The sequence below is a fragment of the Cervus elaphus genome, chromosome 4 (genome assembly GCF_910594005.1).
Source record: "Cervus elaphus chromosome 4, mCerEla1.1, whole genome shotgun sequence".
NCBI classification, from domain to species: Eukaryota; Metazoa; Chordata; class Mammalia; order Artiodactyla; family Cervidae; genus Cervus; species Cervus elaphus.
Window position 1 is genome coordinate 51,779,391 of NC_057818.1, and position 14,786 is coordinate 51,794,176.

At 48.6% G+C, this 14,786-nt stretch overlaps 2 protein-coding genes across 4 annotated transcripts; one reads left to right on the plus strand and one right to left on the minus strand.

The window, feature by feature from the left end:
* Positions 1-3,342: 3,342 nt before the first annotated feature.
* On the minus strand, positions 3,343-8,825 carry DMRTC2 (DMRT like family C2). Its single transcript, XM_043897851.1, has 9 exons — positions 8,607-8,825; positions 7,335-7,562; positions 7,091-7,245; positions 6,729-6,805; positions 6,249-6,432; positions 5,968-6,094; positions 5,144-5,204; positions 4,824-4,995; positions 3,343-3,899 (listed from the first exon to the last, which is right to left on the minus strand). The coding sequence occupies exons 2-9, from the start codon at positions 7,556-7,558 to the stop codon at positions 3,787-3,789; spliced, it is 1,113 nt and encodes a 370-aa protein (XP_043753786.1). The 5' UTR covers positions 7,559-7,562; positions 8,607-8,825; the 3' UTR covers positions 3,343-3,786.
* A 183-nt stretch (positions 8,826-9,008) lies between these two features.
* LYPD4 (LY6/PLAUR domain containing 4) lies at positions 9,009-14,786 on the plus strand. 3 transcript variants are annotated; one of them, XM_043897854.1, is made up of 6 exons: positions 9,009-9,135; positions 9,791-9,931; positions 12,978-13,127; positions 13,333-13,476; positions 13,934-14,260; positions 14,517-14,786. In XM_043897854.1, exons 3-6 carry the CDS (start codon positions 13,061-13,063, stop codon positions 14,714-14,716), a joined length of 738 nt encoding a protein of 245 aa, XP_043753789.1. In that variant the 5' UTR covers positions 9,009-9,135; positions 9,791-9,931; positions 12,978-13,060; the 3' UTR covers positions 14,717-14,786. The 3 variants fall into 3 exon arrangements, with proteins under 3 accessions (XP_043753789.1, XP_043753799.1, XP_043753807.1); XM_043897864.1 differs by having other exon boundaries at positions 9,042-9,135; positions 9,808-9,931; XM_043897872.1 differs by lacking the exon at positions 12,978-13,127 and having other exon boundaries at positions 9,095-9,135; positions 9,808-9,931.

The window sequence follows — 14,786 nt, forward strand, 5'->3', positions numbered from 1 at the left end:
AAAACTCTTAAAACGTGGTTTGAGAGGGACTTCCCAGGTGGTCCAGTGGCTAAGACTCTGAGCTCCCAAAGCAGGGGTCCCATGTTCGATCCCTAGTCAGGGAACTAGATCTCACATGCCGAAACTAAGAGTTCACATGCTGCGACTAAGAGTTTGCCTGCCACAACTGAAGATCCTCCAGGCTCAGCCAAATAAATAAATAAATAATTTTTAAAAAATGGTTTGAGGGTAGGAAGTTGTTCACGTTGTGATGAGGGGAGAAGCCATGTTACAGTGAACTTTGTAGGAAAAAAAATATTCCTAAGGAATCAAGACAGCGTGTTTAGTCATTTATGCTGAGTGGCCAGAGAGGAGTTCAATGCAGGCTCTGCCCTCTTAGAGTACTAATTCTTAGAGGGGAAGACGTGGTTGGACAGGCCCAGCTCAAGGTGATCAGGCTGGTAAACTAGGGGCCAAGGGCCCCTGAGGAATGTAAGGAAGCCTATCTAAGGGGCTTATTAGAAATATTAAGTCAGATGAAAAGAATGAGGGTCTATGTAGGGCATGGGTTATAGAACTGTCTATGTGAATATATGTTGGCGGCTGCAGAGCCAGCTACACAATGTGACAGGGATGCAGGATGAGGTGGGTGGTATGATGGTGCTACATTGGTCAAGGAGCATAGCCTGGAGTGGACCAGGTTCACACAGGGCTGAGTGAAAGAGAGTGTGGATTCCCAAAGGGCAAAATGTAAAAGGAGCTCCTGAAGTGAAACATGGGTGTCTGTCTGGAGAGGAGCAGGATGGTGCTTCAAATCTGGAAACTCATTGGTGATTTCTGCAGAACATCAGTGAGGATGGTACATGAAGGAAGCTTAGAAGAGGTACCTATTGGACCTGGGCAACACCTCTCCTCACCTGCTAATGGGTGCTGGGAAAGGGAGTGACATATGAAACAGTGCTCACAGTCTATTAGCTTTAATCTCCAAAGGCTGGTCAGAGGCCAAGAGCCCATTGGCTCCCCACAACTGCAGGTGAGGGATGCTTCAGCCACGTAGGAGCATGAACAATCTGTAAACCTGCCTTTTTCCCCAGACCCTGAGCTCTGCAGAGCCTCCACCTCTCTCCCTGGGGAAGTGGTTGGGGAAGCAATGGGGGAGCCCTGACAATTTGACAAACTAGACCTAGTCAGGAGTGTAAAAGGTCCTGCCAAGTCTGACAAGAAGGTGAGATGGGCTGCAGAGAAATGGGTCCATGAGTGGCCTGCCCCCAGCTCCTTTCTCCAGTCTTCGTCACTTTATCCCCCTCCGTTTTCTCATGTCATCCTTTAACCTCAGATTATACTTTCTCTGTTACTGTGGCCAGCTGTGTGAGCTTGGTGTACTGGGGACCTTTGGTCAGCTCTGGGTAGCAGGGTCTTAGCCATGTTGCATTTTGCAGTGCTTCCCTCCCCCTTGATTATGGAGCTTGGCTATCTGTCACCGAGAGAGCATGGCACAAGGTTTATGCAGGTCTATTAAGGGGCAATCGTACATCTAAGTTAAGGTCAGGGAAGGAAGGTGTGAACCAACTTAGGTCCTTCGGTTATCCTGCACTGAGTCCTAGTCCTGAGAAGTGTTGGAGGTTAGTTGCTCTGTAATCTGTTAGAATTAGAAGCAGCTCATCTTCTCAAGACCCCAAACTGGAAAATAGCAAGTTGTAATTGGATGCCATCACCATCAATTATCTTGAATAAAAAGGTGTGTAGGTAACATTAGGAAACAGAATCAGTGCCCAGGCAGAATCATCCTCCCAGGCATGAACTTTCTGTTTGGCCCTTCTAAGAGTGGGAATGGGGATGGGGGTCTCCAAATCTTCATATCTTTGGAATAGCTCAACAAGTCTCCACATACTTGGAACAGTTCAAGAAGAAAAACTTGACAGCAGAGGACTAAGAAACAAACGTGAGTAAGATATTATTACTTACTGCTATCTTGAATACAAAAGCAAAGACTTTTTGAAAAACCCTTGGGATGTCTGTCGCCTGGAGTCCTGAATTTTTCACTCTATGTATTATCTATTAATTGATTTATCTGCCTGCAATGCAGGAGACCCAGGTTTGCTTCCTGGGTTGGGAAGTTCCCATGGAGGAGGGCATGGCAACCAACTCTAGTATTCCTACCTGGAGAATCCCCGTGGACAGAGGAGCCTAGCGGCTTACATAAGGTCACAAAGAGTTGGACATGACTGAGCGACTAAGCACAATTGATTTGGGCCTGGCAAGGAAAAGGAATCTTTCTTCAGTATTTGCCTACAAATTTTTCCTAAAATACTCGGACAAGTCACTTAATCTCTTTAAGCTTGTTCCTTTATTTGTAAAATCAGAGTAATCATGTATAGCTTACAGAGTTGCTGTGAGGATATGTGGGAACTGCATACAGTGAGTACTCAATAAATGATAATTGTCGCAATCCTTTTATAGGTCCTTCCCAAGTTCAGGAAAAACCTTTTATAAAGACTAACTTGATTATTCCTGTTCTGATTGCTCTCAGTCTCCCCATTATAAAATATTATGTTAGATCAGCATTGGGGCTTCCTTGGTGGCTCAGCGGTAAAGAATCCGCCTGCAATGCAGAAGACATGGGTTTGATCCTGTGGTTGGGAAGATCCCCTGGAGAAAGAAATGGCAACCCACTCCAGTATTCTTGTCGGGGAAAATCCCATGGACAGAGGAGCCTGGCAGGCTAGAGTCCATGGAGTCACAAAGAGTCAGACATGACATAGCGACTAAACAACAACAGATGAGCATTAAATTGGCATTCCACTGACCAAAGCTGGCCTGAAGATATGTTTTATTTGACCTACACAGGATTTAAGCAAAGCACAGAATTTAAAGAAAAACTGAGTCAGCATTTGAAAATTAAAAAATGTAAAACAGAAATCTAGTTTTCCAGCTTCTCTTGAAAAATCAGCAGATATGGCAGTACTGAGCCCACATTCCTGCCTGGCAACAATTCACTAGGGCCAAAAGGAAGCTGCCCCCTAGGTGAGGCGTGCATTCTGTTCGCCAGGGCTTCTCTGGCCTTCTTTACTCATTTATATGATCTGTTTGGCCCTGTAGGTATTGCAACCTGTGCCCCTCTGAACAGCTGGAAACTGTCTATGCTTGGCACAGAGCAGTCAATTATTCAACCAGTGAATCACCTACTGTGTTTCCCTACCACTCTTTCTTACCTGGCCATACAAAGAAATCCAAGTTTGTAGTTACTTGTGGTAGTTACTGAGTAACTGACTTTCATTTTGAGGAGTGAAGTGAACAAGTCCTTTCTGTCACTCAGGATAGACTAGGTTAAGCTGTGGTAAAAAAACAACTCCCACATCTCAGTGGCTTAATACAACACTGGTTTATTTCTTGCTTACCCACACAAACCAAGATACAAAACAAAAATACTCTTGTTTTCACATGCATGGAGGCAGACATGAGTGCACAGGTATATACAGGATCACATGTCAAATGAATACCCTGGAACATGAACTCATGCAGAAATCTATTTAGATACTGGTTAGCTTAAACTGCACAACTTTTTCTTTGTTGGGGATTTGAAAAGGTCCCAGGACCCAAGGAAGGTAAGAGAATATCCACCTTTGGCTAAGGAAATGGCCATGCTACAAAAGAAACCAAAAGCTAACAAAGCACCTGAGAGCTTTAAAAAAAGCCTGAAGCGTGTGCTACATTAAATTCCATGCAGAAATCTGTGAGTAAAATACCAAATATGCAATGCCTACAGGCTGCTGCCCCCTACCTCCCGGGACCTCCACCTCTGGGCTTCTAGCTTAGGAGGGAAATGGACCCCAGTCGCCCAATATGCAGAGCCACGGAAGGTGCTGGGCTGGGCCGGAGAGAGGGCCCAACAGGCTGGAATCCTCTTCCTCCAGCGGGAGCTACAGGAAGGAAGGAAGAGGGCAAGACCAGGTCACATCCATTTCCCCTCCCAGCAAACCCTCCCTTTTTACCCCATCTATTCCAGGCCCATCTTTGTTCACCTGGATTATAGCAAACACTTCCTCCTCACCGATTTTACTACTTCTAGTCTTGCCTCATCCAACCCCTCCATCACAGCCACCATACTTATCTTTCTAAAGCTCAGAGTCTCTGAATACATCCCTGCCTAGCTCAGAAATATTCCCTTGTTCCCCTTCATGTATGGTTGCTTGTTTACTTCCATGATCAGAAGCCCTTCCAGACTCACCTGCTTCTGTCTCAGCAGTTCCTTCAGGCCAGTTTCCTCACCTGCGCTGCATGCCCAACCCATCATTTTGGACAGGAGAAATCTCAGCCTTCCCTTTCTGTCCCCACAGGTGGTTCTCACGCCTCAAGATTCTTCTAGATCTCTCCAAGTTTATCACTAAACTTTGTGAAAGCATCCAGGTTTTCCAAATAGGATGCCTTTAAAGGCAGGTTGCCAAATAGGAAACTCCTTAAAAGCAGTTATCAAGGGTCCAGGCCAGGCTCTTGATACCTCCTCAGTCCCTCTCCAGACTTCAGCAGGCACCGTGGGTCAAGAGAAGCCCTGGGCTGGAGTGAGGAGACCAGGCTTTGCCACTGACTTGCTATATGCTCTCAGGCCTCTCTCAGGGCCTCACTTTCCTTGACATCAGGGCACTGGACATTTGCTTTTGAGCACACAAAAAAATAAATTCACTGAATAACTCTCAACTGTAATCTAAGGGGCTAGGTTGAAAAGCGTGGGGCCTGGGATCTTCAACTTGCTGATCTCCTGATCTCCTTGGTTAGTCCCTGCTTGTTCCAGTACCTCCATTTCTCAGTCATGCCTTTCCATCCTTTCCTTTTAGAGAACAGGTTACCTGGTGGGCCACAAGGATGGAGCAGGGAGATCCAGGCAGGGTTGGCGGGGCCAGGAGTCAGGCGGGGAGCCTGAGATGAATCTTTCAGTCCCACAAGAGCCTCAGCTGCCTCCCGCTGCAGCTGCCGCTCTGAGGAGGCAGAGGTCCAGGTCAGGCGAGAGGGTCCGGGGGCCTGCAAAGGAGAGATGCAGACTGGGAATCCCTACTTCTGCCCACCCTCCAGAGGCTCCCTGTCCCCAGTTACTTCATTATTCCCTACTCTTCCCTTCCCCAAGCTGAACTTCCTCCCAGGGTCCTGGATTCCACTTCTTTTTCAGGACCTGTGGCTGTAGCAGAAGAGGGTCTGGGGTGCCACAGGGCTGGAGTATCAGAGTTGAGCATCTGGAAATAAGGAGAAAAGATGCCAGGGGGATTAAACTCATGGACAGACATGTATACATGAAAAGAGGAGCAGGATTTTGCTGTGTTCTGAACTGGGATTGTGAGTGCCTGTGGTCATTAGGTTTTGTGGCTTTGGGCAAGTCCCTCCCTCTGTTTGCCCTGCTTTGTTTTCTGTGAAATGGAAACATCTTTCAGTTTCTTACTCCCAGAGCTACTGTAAGGATTATGGGAAATAATTGGTGTCAGTTTAAAAAAAGATGGGCAAAACACCTAGAGGGATTTGAATGATTGTTCCTGCCCTACCAGTGTCTGATTTTCTTTCCTCCTAGTTCCTTAAACCCCATGGAACTTGAGGAGCAGCTTGGCCAACCTTTAGACAGAGGTCTAATGACCTCTGGCCTTTCTCCTAGGCCTCTGAAATTCTTACCATCATGTCCCCCCACCCCTCAGGTCAGCAGGCAGTTCAACCCTATCTGTTTAAGCAGATTTAATAGCTACTATTTGTTTAAGGTCAGGGCTTGTGCTAAGTGTATTCCATATATTATTGCTAATTCTTATTATTACCAAGAGGTAGTACTGTCTCTGATTTACTAATAGAAAACAGGCTCAGAGAAGTAAAGATACTTGTACAAAGATTCATAGCTAGCCAGTTAGGAGAGCTCTGCCTCACACAGTAGTCTGAAGACTTTTTCTTCATCATCTACTATGGTGTCCAGCACAGGGTTAGGCACATCATAAACACGTTTTTTTCCTCCCTACTCACGTGCGGGGCAGGGTAGAATGCCCTTGGGATTCTCCAGAAAGAGGAGCTGTCAGTATTGGGCGAGATCCTGTGCAGGCTGGGAGAGGCCCATGAGTGGGCAGCCGGAGGGCAGTGCCAGGGTCAAAACCTAATGAGGAAAAGAGAATGCAGAGTATATAGTGTTCAGAGGTCATGGCTCTGTCTTGCCTTTTCCTACCCTGTATCCTTTTGCTCTTCTCTTTCTGACACAGTGGTACACAGTCATTCAAATATCTGTTGAATTAACGTTGAATTCATCTTACCAGGGAAAGGATGCAGAGGGACAGCAGGTTCTTGGCACAGCAAGCGGCACACCACTGGGGTTGGCATGGAAAGGCCTGGAGGCAGCCAGTGCCCAGGGCCCCAAGGGCCGGGAGGCACTGGAGTCCAGGGCAAAGGCAAGGCTTCTGGGGGACGACTGAGCAGCAGAGGGCCCCGAGAGTTCTCCTGCAAGGGCAGGGAGCACAGGTTGGAGTCAAGTTCAAGGCTGGAGAAGGAATGTTCTAGGATAGAATTGGGGCCTCAAAACTTCCGAGTTTGAAGGGCTGCAAAATCCCACCCCATCATTTTGCCCATGGAATAGAAGTGATTTGCCCAAGATTACACAGCAAGTCAGGGCTGGACCTAGAATCCAGGTGCTGAGGGCACAGAGGAAGGGATCTGGGCAGGGGCTAGGACAGGAGTCACTCCCTCAGGGCCCAGGGGGACCTTGTGCCAGTGGGACTGGCACAGGCCTTCCTTACCTTTCCAGGAGGTGTCAATGCCAGTGGAACTACATGATGGGGAGTCTGAGGCTGGGGTGCTATGTTCTCCTTTCCAGCTGTGAGGGACCAGGGAGAGCTTTGGGGAGCTCTTTCTCCTGTGTGCCTCCCACTCCAGCCCAATATTGAATTTTTATCTCCCTCTGTCCCATTTCTACCCCCCCGATCTCATTACATCCTTCCAACACTTAATCACGCTTTACAGTTGGGGAGGGCGAGGCCCAGAGAACAGAAACTCCTTGCCCAAAATCATACATCAATTCAGTGGCAGGACTGGGGCCCTATTCCCTACTTAGGCTTTTCCTGCCTAAATTCCTGCCCTGGCCACAGCCAGTGACACTTACAGTGGACCCCTGGTCGAGTGACTCCCTTCTTGACACGGCTGGGAGCTTTGGGAGGAGCTGCCCCTCTCATGAGTCCCTCGGCTAGATGCCTCTTTAGCTGTGCCTCCTGCTGCCTACGCAAGGCCACCTGGGCAGCCATGACCCTTCGGCGCTCCCTAAAAGAGGGCAAGTGGCGAGTCAACAGTCAAATCAGCCACCTTTTATATGAGGCCCATCCTCTCCCTTCTCTGGATCTCATACTCACAAGATGAGGACACATTTGTGACACTCGCAAGCCTGAAACAGGCACAGGCGCTTGTGGCCCTTGAGGTGGGCAGTGACACCGTGGTTGCGGCAACGGGCACAGGTTGGAGACCGACTGACAGCTCTCCTGGGGATAAGTTCCATGCCCTGAGGGGCTCTGGTTTCACCCCCTGTGGCAGAGTCTGAAGGGCAGTGGTGGACAGCAGGCATTTCATTGGGGTCCATGGATCTAGGGGCAGGAGTGGAAGGTCAGGGTGGCCACGTACGTGGGTCCTGTCCTGACTATCCTTATTGCCTCTGGGAGGCCACACCAAAAGGGTTTTCCCACTTTGCCCATCCCGGGACTCAGCTGTCACCCTTGATTCTCCCCTGGCTCTCTCCCTTTTTCACCCTTCCTGGGGCATCCTCCTCTCCAAGAACCTCTCTCCTCGTTCCTTTCTTACGTATCTTTCGATCCAAACATTATTCTCTGCTCACCTCTACCTTCCCAAGCACAAATACCAGTTTGGGGCACACTCAGGCACTCTCATGCCCCCTACAACAGTTCTTACACTCCCCTTTCCATCACCACCCCATTCCCACGATTTTCCTGGCATCCTCTTCCACAATTATCATCCTTCCCTCCTGCAGTTATCCAATTCCCACACATGCTTTCATGCTCCCCTTTCAATCCTTAACCCTCATGTATGCCGTGCAATTCAACTTCCCCCTGCAGCCCTTTTAATCAGACCCCCTTGCACCCCAGTAAATATATCATTTTCAAGAATCCCTTGTCCCATTTTCAAGAATTATTTTCATTTCCTCAGCAAAGGTTTACTGAGCCCCTTCCACGTGCCAGGCCCTGATCTAGGCCCAAAGACCCCCCTCTCCACGGCCCAAATTCCTCTGTTGCACCCACACTCCTTCTAAACTAAGGCAAACCCTGGCACGTCGCTGCCCCGGGCCATCACGCGCCTTCACCGACTACCAACAAGTAATCTCGAGCCACTCCCGCCCCACCGCCCCACTCAGCTGTTCCTGGCGCGCACCCCATTCTGGAGCTGTCCCCCCCAAACGCTGGGTCCGCGGCCCCGCCCCGCTCCAGGGTCTCAGGGAGGGGGCGGGGCTCGGGGAGCGCGCCCAGGGTCCGCGGGGCGGGGAAAGGGCAAACGGGGCGCGAGGAGCGCGAGCAGGGAGGCGAGGGGATGCCTGGGGCGGGGAATCCAGGGCAAGAGAGGGAGTGGAAGAGACACAGAGGGGCAGGGTCGTGTTCGTCTCGTCAGTTCGGAGTTACCTCAGCCTGGAGCACAGTTAGAGTCAATCTGGAGGAGGCGAAAGGAGGCGGTGAGACAGTGGCATGAAAAACGGCCGCGCTCGCGCCACTTTTCCCGCCCCTTCTCAAAAGGACCAATGAACTTCAAGGGGCGTCTCCTGCGCCAAGGCGACCGACCAATGCGCTTCAAGATCTTGCACTGACGGCCCGCCCCTTTACCTCCGTCCGCTTCTCCTCGTGCTGGACTATCAATCCAGCCAATAGCGCGTCGAGTTGAGTCTCGCACTTATCCCTTCCCCTTGTGATTTGCCTTCCCAAATTGTTCTTCCTCTTTTGGGAGAGGTAGCCAATGGGGCGTCGAGTACCGGTTCCAGTACAAGGCTGGCCCCGCCCCCAAGAACGGCCGCCTGGCCCGCCCTCCCGCGAACGTTGACCTGGACGCACTGGCGCTTGCGCAGTCTCGTCATCCGGCCTGCGCTGCACCACCCCGCCTCTGGAGCATTTGGTGGCCAGGACTTGGCTTGAGCGGCCTTGCACTGCGTGGACGCCCGTGTGTTTTTTCGCTTCTCTCCCACTACCCGAACTCAAGATCTACACTTCTCCTTTTATGTTCCCCTACCTGTGATATCCTTGTTTCCCTCCCGGGTCCCACCTTCTAATGTTGTGACCCTTTCCTTGTGTCTCTTATTGGCTATGCCCATGCTGATTTCCCTAAATTTGACGTTTTCCTTCTCCGGGAGTCTCTCTCTTTGCCTGTTCATCCTGCTGATTTTCGAAACCCTTTCTCACGTGCTTCATCCCCTCATAGTCTGTCCCCCTTCCCCTCCCATCCCTGTCTTTGGTTCCCGAGATACTTCTGTGATTTTTCTTTTTAACCCTTTCCACCCTCTGTGTTCATCTTCCTCCCGGATTTCACCCCATTCTCTGGCCTCCACACTGCAATTGTAGCCGTCTCTGTGCATCTTTATTAGACCCATCTCACGGTTTCCCCACCCGCATCCTCCGTGTTGTCCCCTTTTCTCTATGCATCCCGCCCTGTCTCCTTTTCTGTCTTTGAGCCTCTCAGATAGCCTCCTCCCCACCCCAGAAACCGATCTTTGTGCCCAATTCCTCATTTCTCTGCCACTCCCAATTGTGCTCTCTCTGCGGCTCATCCTCTGTCTCCCTGCAAGTTTCTGTTCCATTAATTTGCTCCTTCTCCTCAGTGTGGTTTCTCTTGTAGGAATAGTGTCTTCTCTGACCACTACTTCAACCCTTTTTCCTTGAGGATTTTATTCCAGTCTTTTCTTTTTGTGTCCGTGCTTGTACCGAGATTGCTGGGGCCTGCGGTTTTGCATTCCAGGCAGGTGTGTGCCCTGTCCCCTGCTCGGTCCAACTCCTTCTATCCTTTGCCTTCATCCCCTCTTCCCGCGTCCCATCTTTTCTGCTGGTCTTGGCTTCTTGGTTTGCGGCAGATTTCTGGGTTATGCATCCTGGGTCAGGTATTCTGGTCAGAAAAGTGTGGCAGAAGTGACGTCTGTCTGGACTGCTGTGCAGGGAAGCAGTACTAGACAAAATTGGAAAGGTTGTTTGGGGCCCATCTGAGGGATGAAGGGTGGCCTGTATGTGGGAGGCTTGAATGCCAGCTAAAGAGATTGACCTTGATCTTTTAGATAGTGGAGAGAGAGAGATGGGGGGCAGAGGCAACATTTTGGAGAGCTTAGCACTTGCCTGGCACTTTATGCTAATAATCTTAATAATGAGCCTATGAGATATATTTTTAATATGTTTTATAAATGAGTTCAATAAGAGGCACAAGATCACACAGCTAGTCAATGGAGAGGTAAAGATTCCAACCTTGGTCTGTCTTTGAGTTCAAAATCTTAAGAACTTTGTACTACCTACTGCATTTTATTTATTTCCAGTAATCCCCAGTTCCCCACTTTTCTTCCCTAACTGTCCCACAGGCGCTCATTTCAGATGGCACACGCATATCTCTTTTAGTCTGTGTATGTTCTTGGCAAGATGTGCAGTGTTTTATGTGCATGATGTATTTAACTTATGCAAGTGACATTGAGTTGTTTATTATTAAAAATAATCAACACAGTGTTTTTATGATCCATCCATATGTGCGTGATGTGTACAGCTAACCAGTTGCTTCTAACTAGTGCACGCTATTCCATGGTATGCATCCCCTGTGTGTTATGTGTTCACTTGGTCTCAGGGAGAGATGCCCACGTTGCCTTCAGCTCACTATCCCCACCATACTGGCACATCCTTTTATGTGTTCTTTTGTACTTGAAGGTGGAAATCTCTGTTTTGTGTACCTAGGATATACCAGAAATAGCTATTTGTAAACCTAATTTGGCTAAGTATTGCCAGACTTCTCCTTGCAATGAATGATACTTTGGGCTTGAGACACTGATCAGAACCCTTAGCGCCTCCATTCTTCAGGGTCCAGAAGAGGACCCTATCCCTGGCCACAACTACCCCATGAGCACCAATGCACAAGGGCCTCTCCAGCCCCATAGTCCTACCAACATTCATATTTTTCCAGCTTTCTGATCTCTTGTCAGTCTGGTAGATGCTCATTTGAATACACTGCATTTCTGTGATTATTGTTGAGCATGAGTGTTTCTTCATGTGCTTGTTAGCCTTTCTGGTTTGCTTTTCTGAGAACTGAGAATTGCCTCTTCATATACTTGGCCTATTTCTCTACTTAAATTTCTCTCTTTTTCTAATCAATTTGCCCAAGATCTTTGTCCATTCTTATTGGTTTAAGACTTTGCATACATTCTTCTTATGACCATTTTGGCATTTCATATTATTTTAGAAATTTATCCACTTATAAAGTATATAAATTTCAAGTTTGTAAGTGTAGGCTTGTTTTTTAAATATATATTTCAAGAAATTTATTTTTGGCTGCATTGGGTCTTCATTGCGACATGAGGGTTCTTCGTTTTGTGGCTTCTCTCTAGTTGTAGTGCTTGGGCACTAGAGCGCATGGGCTCAGTAGCTCTGCGGCATGTGGGGTCTTAGTTCCCTAGCCAGAGATCAAACCTATGTCTTCTGCATTGGGAGGCAGATTCTCAACCCCTGGACCACCAGGGAAGTCCCAAATACGGAGTTGTTAATGACAGTTTTATTATTCTTAGAACATATAATGTCTTTTAGTTTCTATTTTTCATTCTGCATCTTATTTGCATCTCTTTTTTTTTTTCTTGAGTAGATTTGCTGGAGGATTATCTTAGTAATATTGTCAAAGAATGAATGCTAGTTTTTGGTAATAGTTTTTTGTAAATAGTTTTTTTTAATCAATTTCGTTGATTTCTGGTCATTTTTATTCCTTTTTGGGGAGGTTGCTTTGTTGTTCCTTGTATAACTTCTTGAGTTAATTCATAAGCATATTTTATAATTCTTATTGTTTCTTGATAAATGTACTTAAATTATAAATTTACTTCTAAATGCTGATTTAGAAATCATTGTCCAATTAAAAAAAACTTTGATTTTGAAATGATTATTAGCTCACAAGAAGTTGCAAAAATTGTGTATAGAATCCCTAAAACCCTTCTTCTGGTTCCGCATAGGGACATTTTGTATGACTGTAGTAAATGAGCAGGAAATTAACATTGGTACAGTACTCTTGGGGCTTCTCTGGTTGCTCAGTGGTAAACAATCCCGCCGCAGTGCAGGAAATGTGGGTTCGATCCCTCGGTTAGGAAGATCCCTTGGAGAAGGAAATGGCAACCTCTGGTATTCTTGCCCGTGAAATCCTGTGGACTCCTCCCCCAGAGGAGCCTGGGGCGCTATAGTCCATCAGTTTAGTTCAGTTCAGTTCAGTCACTTGGTCGTGTCCGACTCCTTTCGACCCCATGGACTGCAGCACACCAGGCTTCCCTGTCCATCTATAGTCCATAGAATTGCAAAAGAATCTGACATGACTGAGTGATTAAACAACAACAACAACAACACTTTTAATTAAATTACAGACCTTATTCAGTTTTCATCAGATTTTACATGCGTGTGTGTGTGTGTGTGTGTGTGTGTGTGTGTGTGTGTGAGACATGTAGCATGTTTGCTATTATTCAGTACTAAATACTTTCTCATTTCTTTTTCAAGTCAGGGGTTACTTAGTAATACATCAGTAATTCACACAGTTGTTGTTCTGATCTCATTGTCTCTGGATGGAGAACATCCTGTATAAATAGTGATCCTTTGAATAAGTCAGCTTTCTCTGCTCAGCACCATTTCCAACATTAGGAACTAAGCAGGAGAGCGAGACTCAGGATTCAAGAAGCTCACGGGGTGGGTTCAGGTTAGGCTGGAGGAAAGACCATGGAGATGAAGACCTGTGTCCCTGAAGGTCTCAGGAAGCCTATGTCACAGGAACTGATAATCAACTTTCTGCTTCAGAAACAGTGATCTAAAGGCCAACAAGAACAGAGTTTTGAGACCTAGATTGAAACTGGTTCCAGAATCAACCCAAACACAGGACCATGGGACCCCAGCATCTCAGCCCCATGCAGCTGCTCTGTCTCCTGGGGGCCATTTCCTCTCTGCCTTGTATGTCCTGTGGGGCTGGATGCCTTGGGACCCTCTTGGCTGGGGAGGATGGGGGGGCCTGGATTCCTGTCGCTGGGGGAGGGAAAGCTGCGTCTCTGGGTCCCTCGGGGGACAAGATCTGTGGAGGCTGAACTCTTGATTGGCGGCTCAAGGGGTGAGAAGGCAATGTGAGGAGCAGTTGACCGGATAAAGATTCTCTCTTTAGGGGCTGAAGCTCTTCTGTGCTATGAAGCAAAATCTTCACTCTTCAGAGCTGTAGATCTCCATAAATGGCAGTGGTTTCTATTGAGGAGCATGGTGTGTAAACTCAATGAGGGCTGTGAGGAGACCCTGGTGTTCATCGAGGCAGGTGGGTGGGGGCGACTTTGCTACATTGTTCTGGCTTGCTCTTCTGACCCCTACCTCCCTTCCCAGCACCCAGGGACTCTGGACTTCGGTTCCAGATATTTATCCCTGTCATATCTTTGGGAACAACGTCCAGACACCAGCAGGAGAGGGGCAGGACCCAGCTGGTTGCGCTGTGGGCTGGATAAGAGGGCAGAATGGAGGTGGGAGAGAAGACAAGTTTGGGACACACGGGAGAGAGGAGCAGAGGGGCTCCTCCCGTGGAGAGAGGGGTGAGGAGAGGCAGATAAAACCTGGGAGATCTGAGCAGCAAGTGGACAGTAGGGGAGACGCAAAGCTGGTGGTGGGGCAGAGCGAGCAGCAAGGGCAGGGTGGGGTGGAGTGGGGTGGGGTGGGGTGGGAGGTCGGACTGGGTGTGGTCAACGACGCTGATCAGAGCTCTCCAATCTTCTGCTCCACAGGGACCAGAAGGGGAATCCTGGGTTTTAAAGGCTGCAGCCCAGCCTCATCTTATCCCCCGCAAGTCTCCTACCTGGTTTCGCCACCTGGATTGTCCATCGCCTCCTATAGCCGGGTCTGCCGGACCTATCTCTGCAATAACCTCACCAACATGGAGGCTATATTGCAGCTCAAGGCCAGGACTCCCAAGACTTTAGCATTTTCTTCCCACAGTTGCCCAACTTGTGTGGGCGAGCACTCGAAGAGCTGCCTCCCAAATTTTGTCTCCACTGAGTCTTGCCCCAGAGATGCTACTAAGTGTTACAGTTCCACAGTGAAATTCCAGGCAGGTGAGAGGACACAGACTTTCTTCCTCAGATGCCTGCTCCAGGCCTGCTGCCTTTCCATCCCTGAGGGAGGTGGGTGGGACTCGGAGAGATGCTGGGGCTCGTGGTACAGAATTCCAAGGGGAACAGGGGGAAGGTGCCTGATGCCGGGTCTTTGGGGGGGCGAGCAGGTGTCCTGGTTGGTGAGGGGTGTCTGGAAGGAAGGGCAAGGCACTTGCGTTTTGAAAGTGTCCCTGACTGCCCCCTCTCTTCCTTGCAGGGTCTCTCAATACCACCTTCCTCCTCATGGGCTGTGCTCGTGAACATACCAGTGTTTTAGCCCATTTTCACCATATTGGGAGCATCAGAGTGACCGAGGTCATCAACATCATAGAGAAGGCTCTGTTTACTGGTGCAGGGACCCCTTGTTGGAGTCCTTGGGGCATCCTCTTAGGCCTCATGTTTGCCTTCAAGGGCTAAGGATCTAGCTGGACCAGACCAACACCCCCCTCCCTTTTCACAGAGCCAAATAAAGTCACAGAGTTGCATA